Here is an 11195-nt window from a genome sequence, read left to right as displayed (position 1 = left end):
TAGTACAGTTTGGCTGCTATTAATCTTTTCAACACCACTACTGCATCACGTAGCTGATACAAGATGGCATTTTGTGTACCATGCTTAAGCATGGTACACACTATGCCAGACTTCTGTGATGCTTTGATTGAAGACATTTCCCTGTAGAATTGTGTCTTCATCGTGTGCAGCTTTTTAGTAATGTCTTCATTCCGCAATGTACAGTTTACAACAAGCTTGCACTCCTGATGTTTCTCATCTTGTAATGCTTGCATTTGATGTTCCAAACAGATGGAGGCTCCTTCAGTAATTCAATAAAATGTAGTGTTAGTCCTTGTCCTCTCAAGGGGTTTGGCGGGTGGTGGTGAGCAGACATCCTCCTCCTCTCAACGTTGGTGAATCACTGAGCTGTGCAATGAAATGGCTTGGCCCCAACAACACGTTGGTGATACTGCTTCGTGTTGAAAATGCCGTTTTTCAACGCATCCATCTAACACTGCGAACATCATGATGCATAGTGTGTACGGGGCTTTGGTCTCCCATCGTTTTGCATGTTTGTATGTTTCATATTTGCCAGCGTGTGTGGGTGCGTTCAGTGGTTACTGGTTAGCAGAGTGGGATTTCGTCGGCGTCGGTGAATCCGCAGGACGTTAAATCTGTGAACAGCCTCCCAATAGAAGGGTTCTTGGACGTCGTAGGCATGATAGGCAGTATCTGCAGCTTGATTGAATTCCGTGTGAAGGGAGAAAGACTTCGCGTCTCACCTGCTTGGCTCGAGTGAGACGTACCTACCACTCAGGTGTCTCTGATCTTCAGTCGTCGGAAGAGACGATAATTCTGTATGTCGTTGCACTGCGTTTGCCTCGATGTTCCAACGTTTCCCTGAGGTCGTCAATCGGCGCTTGGTAGATCTAGGTAACAACTCTGCGTCGGGTATTTCTTTGAAATTACAGTTTCCTATAGTATTTGGGTTGCTTATTAAAGAAAATGCCGTTATTTTCGGGGGGTCGACTGTAATTAACCCGCAGGTACTATAGTAGATTCACATCAATCGTGCATTTGATGTCTAGGCCCGTCCCTTGCGACGCTCCTGATTGGCTGTTGATAAGCCAGTCACTGGGCTGGAAACTCTCAGTCTCTCTCGAGAGTTCACTTAGGCACCATCTGCGTTCCGAGCTCTCCTGAGAGATACTTTTGAAAGGAGAGGTGGAACATACATCCTGCCCATATGAACTCTCGAGAGAGACTGAGAGTTTCCAGCCCTGCGATTGGATTATCAACAGCCAATCAGGAGCGTCGTAAGGGACTGGCCTAGACATCAAATTCACGGTTGATGTGAATCTACTATAGTAAACACGGCGAAATACATTTGACACCCCAATCCCTAGTGGCTGTCGTATTCGCGAGATCGTTCCTTGCAGTCCGTGCGGAGTTATTGCCAAGAATTAACCTTTTGCTGACATGCGTCAGCCAAGGAGGGATTGCCCCTACGTATATGTGTGTGACCCGTATCGTTATAGGATTATTTCATCGCTAATCTGCAGTATCAGCTTATTGATTTATTGGATCGCTAGTCTGCATTATATACTCATTAATACTCTGCAATTGTTATGATTTTGTCCTTATAGTATGGGTGTGTCTTCACAATCTCCTGTAGCTTTCTCTTTTCCTGTTGGTGCGATTGTTAGCTGGGAGATTGTTGTTATTGCTTGTAAGGTGATTATGTAATCAAGGTGGCATCCATTTGAATATGAATATATTTGTTATATAAGGTTATATACGCAGTGTTTTTATTTTGTCCTTTCTGATCGTGTTCGAGTTTCATTTTTGCTGTTTCAAGGGCTGTCACTCTACTCTCATATAGTAGATAGTTTTAAGGTGGATTTTTAGAAAGAGCTGGTAACGGAATTCGTTAACATATATATATATTAATATTATAATATATATAAATATTATATATATATCATATTATATATTATAATATTATATATATATTATAATATATATTATATATATATATGTGTGTGTGTGTGTGTGTGTGTGTGCGTGTGTGTGTGTGTGTCTGTATGTGTATCTAAATATTTAACCGTCAGAAAGTTATAAGTTATCATTTAAGACTTAAAGATACAACCATCCCCATACAAAAACTCATTAAATAATTCTAGGAATTATACCTATCACTTACATTACGGGCTGCTCTATGAGCAAAAGCCCGTGCTGGCAAAAGGCCACTCAATCAAAAACAACAATATCACCTACCTGGAAATTATAAATGCGATCAGCGACGGTCTGGAACATGGGAGTGAGAAGCCACCTGCCGGGCATCAGACGAATAAGACCGCCTGCGTAACCCGGGAAATCCTTCAACTGTTTCTCCTTTTCGGATCCTTCCAAAGGAACCACTTCGTGGCCACTCTGCAGCTTCATCTTCCTCGAAGGATCTAGGAAAGAGTGACAGAGATTTACTTCTCTCTCTCTCTCTCTCTCTCTCTCTCTCTCTCTCTCTCTCTCTCATTTGTTGATGGGGCTTCTGTTAAGTTTTTACTAATGTTGTTTTGCATTATTAGTAATGCAAAACAACATTAGTCAAAACTTGCTAACATTAGTAACAACATTAATAAGTTTTTACTAATGTTGTTTTGTATTACTAATAATGCAAAACATCACTAGTAAAAACTTAACAGAAGCCCCATCAACAAATGAGAGAGAGAGAGAGAGACGTGAATATTGTTTTGCATTATTGTACTAAATATTCCTATGCACGTATAGTACAGACTGAATTAATAGTCTCTCTCTCTCTCTTCAAAATGTCCGAGACCCTAGCACCATTTACACGTTAATCGACTTCGGTTTACATTCTCAACAAAGCAGCTGATGAATTGGTTTGCTTGTTTGACGGTCGAGCGCCGATATTAAGCACAAACAAAAGCCATCAAGTGAGAAGTTCAATTTTCCCTGGTAACGACAACAGAACAACGACTGATAAAATTAGTAGTCAGAAGAATAACAATAGAATTACTGGAAATATATGAGACATTATTTTTCATAATAATAACCTCTTAAGCAAGATTGCTAGCAATGATAATGGCTACAAGAATGTTTGCAACAATAACCTGAATAATTCAGTAAATGTAGAGAACAACCACTGGATTTCTGCATCAATTCTTTGTAATTATTCTAAATAATTGACAGTTCTCTGGTATCACACTCAAGGGACTAGAATGAATGAAAAAAAACATTTATGGTCATTTTAAGTCTCCCATATTAATAAAATATTAATAAAACGACTTTAAAATCCAGTCATACCTTTCATGTAAAGAGAAGTTACATAGTGGCTGTTCTAGACGATTGTTTACTATTTGAAAGGTTCCAAACGAACCTTGGAATTTACAGAAAAGATTTTGGAATCATTAATGCCATACTAGTCCGAATGAGCGCCTCAGTGGCGTGATCGATTATGGTCTTGGCCTGCTACCTCGGTGGCCGCGAGTTCGATTCTTGGCCATTCCCCTGAGGGGTGAGAGATGTGTATTTCTGGTAATAAAAGTTCATTCTCGACGTGGTTCGGAAGTCACGTAAAGCCGTTGGTCCCATTCTGCAACGTAAAAACACCATACAAACAAACAATACTATTCCGAATGAACATGCCCACAGTAAATACAACGGGGTGTAGTTTGGGGGGTGTTCATTTACTTTCTACATAATGCAGAATTGCTGTCCTGTCTATTTTGAAGTAAATATCTGCCCACTACTGAAAGTGGGAGCAAATCCGCAATCCTCTCCGTTTGGCGCAGTTTTTTTTTTTTACCTCTGCTATCTAAGCTTTGGAATTCCTTTCCTGCTTATGTTATTCCTTGACTGACACATCCATTTTCTTTTCTGCGTGTTTTTCTCCCTATTGTTCTATTTTCCTTCTGTACTGGGCTACATAAGGGTATTCGACTTCCTTTAAAAGTTACATTTTTATATTTGCACACTTATACACAAACTCAAACCACGTATACTATGTTCATAAGTGAGAATGAGAGAGAGAGAGAGAGCGCGCAGACCTTATTCTCTAAGTAAAAATGTGTTCTCCTTCACTCTTTAAATGAGTATTACGCGCCGAAGACACGGAACTGTTTATTCAAAGCTTTATGTTCTATTCCTGATATCACAGACGCTACCAGATGCTTATTCAGATGGACAATTCCCTTACTCTATTTATCTTTACCCGTTTACCTCGTGTCGAGTTTCTCTAACAGTAATACAGTAACTAAGACTAATGACATTGCTATAGCGATATCAATGGTTCTTTGCAGCTAAGCCCCGCCCACTGCACGCCAGTGATTGGGTGATTCTCGAAAAGTGAATGACGTCACACTAGTTAACAGTTAAAAAAATTCACTACGAATTTGACTCCATTTAGGCCAGGCTGTAAATGAGCCAGGCATCACTTTGTGTTCATTTTCTAGACCAGAATTTCATGAAGAATAAGAATATCTTGAGTAATAAACCCAAATCCTAAACGCACCCAACAAAAGCTGGGTTCTTTCCGGATGGGTCCATTTTTAAGGAAAAGATACCATACATTACATTTACACACAAAATATAAACCAAATTCTTATTAACTTAAAAATTTAACCTCATTTAGTTAATCAAGCCTTATGTATTTGATGAGCTAGCATTGTGTGGGTGGGGAGTAGCAGGGGGTCTCTAAATGACTCCGATTTAAGAAACATCATGATATTCTGGTCTAGAAAAACAACCTTAGATAAATTCTATCCTTCAGATTATCTCAGGCATTGATAAGGTATCAGTTTTTATTCCTTTGACGGACAGTAGTCGCTGCATCTTGAAATGTGTGATTCATTACTCTTCCGAAGCAAAGTACAGTCCAGTTGGTCCCCTGGATGATAATTTACATGCAAGATACCAACACCGGCAAATATTGAAAAATGAGTGATATTGACCCAACACCAGCACAGATGTCACTTATCGGTTTTTATGCCTTCACAGGCAACAACTACAACTCTTCCATCTTTTACAAAGAAAAACCAACCTGCTGGAAACTGCTGGAAGAATGGAAGCCCAAATTTCTGGATACTTCTTCTAATCTTGGGGTATCTTCTGCTGAAGACCTTGAGGCAGATTTTGAGGAGTATGTGGCATTACTATATGACATAAAGGGTAAAAATGTCAATGCTTGGTCATTAAACAAACTTATGAATGGAATTTCAGATTTGTTCATGACAAATTCTCCAGACTTGAGGGCTTTCCCATGTTGCTGGGTCGTCTTTCTCCAGTGCATTCATTTGGGCAATATGAAGTGGCATCAACCTGGCATAATTAAGGAGGTTATGGGCAAAGTAGTATTTCGATTGATTCTCTAAACCGGTGAGGTACCCCTCCCATTCTCCTTGCCTGCAGGAACTAATTAGGTGCAACGAGATATCAATTTGCTCTAGGTATTGGTCGAGATATTGTGCCAGCTCTCAAACTCCTTGCTTCTCTTTGTTTTTGCACACGGATTGCTAATAGGACTGACTATCCTATAAAAAACCATTTTCGGATCTCACTCATGATGGGTCTGCTCTAGTTCCACAGACTGTAAGCTTAGGGGTTCAGGTTGAAGTTCATCGAAGATGGCATCAAATTCATCATCATGATTGCCAATGCATTGATGATGTGGTACTCCACTGCCCTCTTGAAGGCCTTGCCACCATAAGTTCCTCGGAGCACTGCAGAAGAGCAGGTGCCGCTCTCTATGGCACATGTGTCAACACCGCTCCTTTCAGTTGTCTTTCCCAGGGCATGTACTAGTGAGGCAAATGCAATATGTAAGATACTGGTTCTCACGCATAGATATCTATGCTCTCAAGATCCACTTCTGGTTGCAGACAGACTCCTGAATCTTGATTGCACTATTATACAGATCGAGGTGAAGTGTTATGAGTGAGAGACGCACACGCATAACGCTCTATATTCTATAGAGCAGCGTATAGTCAGTGGGAGAGATCTAGAAAAGTGGAGCAATAACTTCGGAGTTTGTCGTCTTGACATCAGCATTAGCTTGCATGGGTAACAAAAGAGATTTTGTCGCCGCGCGTGTTGGCATCACGTCCTCTTTCATTACCTTTTCTTTACTCTTCACTTGCAGTATTGGACCCATAGTAGTTTTACCATCTAGACTACAGGTAGAGGATTCTATGGAAGAAGGAGCTGACAGGAGTGCAGAGAGACCAACTTCCTCCCTTTGCCCCTGTACATTGCCTGGGTCTTCCGCCGGGTCTTCAGATGACTCGAGTGCAGATTCCGCAAAAGTTGATGTTTCTCTGGTCACATAAAAAAAAAATTGCTCTCTGAGGTTGGATTCTCTCATAGGAAATTCGTCTATAAAAATTATTTAAATATGATATGAATAAATATTTTTGTATCATATTCACTAATGAAACTAAAATTAAATAACCATCATATCTAGCTAATATGTTCCTAATGCTGCTCTCATACTTGCTGAGCCAAGAGTTTCTTTCTAGGTCATGGGTGAGCATTATCTTGTGAGTCCCCTGATAAGGTATTTCGTCTTATCAGTGGCTATCCCTCACTTCATCGTTCTATCCTCTGACCTTATCCGTCACGAAATTGTTAGTTTGTTCATATTAAGCTGTTTGTTTACAAGAACAGGCACTTGTTCGAGTTTGGTAAAGTGCAAAAGGAATTAAGAGGTATGGGGTAGGCCTATAGCTCCAAACTCGGACTAACCGATCAAGGAGCCACATGAACTGGTGGCTCCGAGGTCATTGGTGGCCTCGGAACTCCTGTCATTTCACCCCTTCACGCATTTTCTTCGTAAATGCCAGTACTCGGCAGATTGCACAATTGTGACAGGCCTTCCCTATGCCCCAAAAATGGTCTAAATCTCATACATTTTTCCCACCCTTTTTCGTAATTTTCTTTTCCATTATGGTAAACAGGTGTTCGGCTAAATAAAGCATCAGGCTCCCTTTCCATTCCATATGATAAAAGCTCTCTCTCTCTCTCTCTCTCTCTCTCTCTCTCTCTCTCTATATATATATATATATATATATATATATATATATATATATATATATATATATATATATATATATATATATATAATATATATATATATATATATATATATATATATATATATATATATATATATATATATATATATATATATATATATATATATATATATATATATATATATATATATATATATATATATATATATATATATATCTATATATATATATATATATATATATATATATATATATATATATATATCTATATTATTATATATATATATATATATAATATATATATATATATATATATATATATATATATATATATATATATAATGAATAACTTGATCACGAAGTATATAAAACGTGATGCTATGTATAAATAAAGGTTTTTTGCCACGAAGGAAAAAAGAAAAAAAAAAAAGCGAGATAGCCAAGTACTTTCGGTCCTATTCGGACCCTTTACTGAGGCAAACTGATTTTACAAAGAACAACATAGTCAAAAGAAGGCTTAATATACAAACTGACACTACCAGATTAGCCATAAGGGCGATTTTCACTACAGAAAGGAGGAGTCGCCAGAGGCTAGCCACACCTTGAAGGATACCCGTGGTAAACAAGTGATTCTTCCAGAAAACAGTACATTTTGAAAAAAAACACGGGAGCATATACAATTTAATATCATGAATTTTTACACAAATTTTCCCAACAAAAATTATTATTAATGAAAAGACGAAAGAAAATATAAATATATATATATATATATATAATATATATATATATATATATATATATATATATATATATCGAGCAAGTGAAAGAGGGAGAGAGAATATCGAACCAGAGAGAGAGAGAGAGAGAGAGAGAGAGAGAGAGAGAAAGTAATGTTGCTATTAATGGAAAAGAAATGCCTAAAAATCTACTTAGCTTACCTTATTTTCGTGATTTGAAACCATAAAATCAATATTTAAATCGTTTAATGTTAATGTAGTGTTCTCTTATAACAATACCATTAAAGATATGCTAATAAGATAGTCCCGTAACAAATCAACAACATCATTTACAAATTCCTTGTAAGGATTGCCCATCGTTTTACGTTGGTCAGTCTAGTAAAAATTTATGTGTTCGGATTAAGCAGCATATGTATTCAGTTAGAACAGCCCAGACATCAAATGCACTGTTTATCCATCTGAGTGAAAAATCTCATTGTATTAATTGGGGTGATACCTCGGTAATTGCTAGATCTAATGATTATGTTTCAAGAAATTTACTGGAATCGGCAATTATACAAATCACTAATAAAAACAACCTAAATCTTAGTCTGGGAATGTACCATTTGGACCCATATATTTGTAAGATGTTATGAAGGACCTCAAAATAAATGAACAACTAATAAATTAGTCCCACATGTATATAGTTATTATTTCTTTCTCTCTCTCTCTCTCTCTGTCTCTGTCTCTGTCTGTCTGTCTGTCTCTCTCTCTCTCTCTCTCTCTTCTCTCTCTCTGGTTCGATATATATATATTTATATTTTCTTTCGTCTTTCATTAGTAATAATTTTTGTTGGGAAAATTTGTGTAAAAATTCATGATATTAAATTGTATATGCTCCTGTGTTTTTTTCAAAATGTACTGTTTTCTGGAAGAATCACTTGTTTACTGCGGGTATCCTTCAAGGTGTGGCTAGCCTCTGGCGACTCCTCCTTTCTGTAGAGTGAAAATCGCCCTTATGGCTAATCTGGTAGTGTCAGTTTGTATATTAAGCCTTCTTTTGACTATGTTGTTCTTTGTAGAATCAGTTTGCCTCAGTAAAGGGTCCGAATAGGACCGAAAGTACTTGGCTATCTCGCTTTTTCATTTTTTCCTTCGTGGCAAAAACCTTTATTTATATATAAATTATATATATATAATAATATATATATATTATATATATATATAAATAAATTAAATATATTATATATATAATATATAAGTATATATTATATCTATATATATAATATATATATATAGTAATAAATATATATATATATATATATATATATATATAGTATTATATATTTAATATTATATTATATATATATATATATATAGATAGATATATATACACATATGAAAACGAATGAAAGTAGCATAACAAAGACGTTGGCTTTACAGAGCAACAGAGTATAATAGGTTAAATGTTGATAAATATTATAAAATACCAGTAAATGATGGCGCAATACTAGTCAAAGACCGGAAGCGATTCAGTGCTACAAGTGTTTGCCAAATGGAGAAAAGAAAGCATTATACAAACACATCTAGAAAAAAGAGAGAGAGAGAGAAAAAAAAAGGGAAACCGGAAGGCAATAAACACGAACAACGGTTAACCCACGCACAAACTTTCATGACTGGACGAGGAAGGTCTAAATGAATAAAGACGGATCGTGACAAAAATTGTTTGCTATGAAAAAAAAGGTAAGCGTCGCTCTCTGGACTGTGAAGAGAACAAACACACCTGCTCTCTGAGTCCAGTTTGTTTTGGCATCATCTGTATTCGCCTCAAGGGGCTTGAAGCAGACGGCCTTATAAGCTCTCGGGGGATGGCCAACGCGACCGTTTAACTGCTACATCATGAAGGAGAATGAATAGGCTAATGCTCTCCACATACAGAGAGAGCGAGAGAAGTGCTCTCTCTCTCTCTCTCTCTCTCTCTCTCTCTCTTCTCTCTCTCTTCCTCCTAGTTTTAGTCTCGTTTACTTTCTCGTTCATTATATACCATTCATTAAATCTCTCTCTCTCTCTCTCTCTCTCTCTCTCAGTTTCAGTCTCGTTTACTCTCTTGCTCCTCCCCTCATGAGACTATAATTTATCGTAATATACTATTCTCTCTCTCTCTCTCTCTCTCTCTCTCTCTCTCTCTCTCATTACAGTTTCCTCTTGCTCTGTTTTTCTAGTGTTATCCGGCAGCCACCGTTAGATATTAATGTTTTTTCATCTTGTAAGATAATTAAGAAAAACATCTTCAATAAATGATTTCAGGCTTTTCTTCCTTAAACTCTTAGAGATGTTATAACAGCTGAAGTTTTATTATAACCGTCTATGAAATTATATACCAGACAGAGTCACTTAAGTACAATTTTTCTCTAGTGATTCATTCTCTTTTCTGTCTCTAATATTTGGTCTACATTATAACATTTTAGTTTATCCTGTATATTACATATACGCATAATCTTCATTAATCTCGAATGAATTATGGCACTTGCAAAAGCTTTCAAAATTAAACTGACAAATCACCTATATAGCGAATGTTGTTTATAACTAATCCTTCTAAAATGCAGTTTTTTTCTATAGTAAAGGAAGGATAAATTACTTTTAATGCAATGAAGTTCGCTTATCAGCATACCTAGCCTTGAACCGCACCGTGACGTCATAAATCGTCTAATCCCGCGTTGCCAAGTGCTGGATGCGCGAACCGGTTTGCCTCAGTTTAGTACTATCCCGGTGATCACAGGCATAGTTATTGCATCTTCCCCTTCTGTTAAAAACCAGTACGTGTACTTATCAGAGGTCCCGGAAGTCATTTCTGAAGTCGATACGTGAGTAATTGTTGTGAATATAATAATAACCTCAATCTATCAATGTTAAGAACCTGAAATTAGCAATGTCACCGATCTTAGTTATTGTGTCGTTATTGGGGAATCTCGACACGAAGTACAATAGGTGGATATAAATAGCGTAAGGGAATTGCCCATCCGAATAAGCATCTGTTAACGTCTGTGATATCAGGAACAGAACATATAGCTTCAAGTAAACAGTTCTGCATCTTCGGCTCGTAACCGTAACGTTGTTGTTTGTATGGGCGGAGGACGTGGAGAACGTAGTCCGAGGCCCAAGATAAATCGACGCCCTCCTGGACGACAACACTCGAGTTGTTTTGAAAGTCGTTTGATGAAGTTTACTTCTGCGGAGAGGTTAATGAACGATAAACTTTGAGCCGATAATTTATCATTTAAAAGAGTGAAGAACACTTGTTTGTTTGTTTAGAGAATAAGGTCTGCTCTCTCTCTCTCTCTCTCTCTCTCTCTCTCTCTCTCTCCTAAGAACATATACGTGTCATATATATATATATATATATATATATATATATATATATATATATATATATATATATATATATATATAGTATATATATATATATATA

The 11195-nt window shown here is 37.0% G+C and overlaps 1 protein-coding gene across 3 annotated transcripts in view; it reads right to left on the bottom strand.

Annotated features, from left to right (window-relative positions):
- Positions 1–11195, bottom strand: part of LOC135201787 (sulfotransferase 1C4-like) — a 37150-nt gene that overhangs the window by 5587 nt on the left and 20368 nt on the right. For all 3 annotated transcript variants that reach the window (XM_064231040.1, XM_064231041.1, XM_064231039.1), the window contains exon 2: positions 2239–2420. In XM_064231040.1, the coding sequence (XP_064087110.1) occupies positions 2239–2406 (168 nt within the window). In that variant the 5' untranslated portion in view covers positions 2407–2420. The remainder of the gene's footprint in view (positions 1–2238; positions 2421–11195) is intronic.

This window comes from Macrobrachium nipponense, chromosome 28, assembly GCF_015104395.2.
Source record: "Macrobrachium nipponense isolate FS-2020 chromosome 28, ASM1510439v2, whole genome shotgun sequence".
Taxonomy (NCBI): Eukaryota; Metazoa; Arthropoda; class Malacostraca; order Decapoda; family Palaemonidae; genus Macrobrachium; species Macrobrachium nipponense.
Note: the sequence above shows the minus strand (reverse complement) of the source record. Positions and strands in the feature narration are given on the sequence as shown.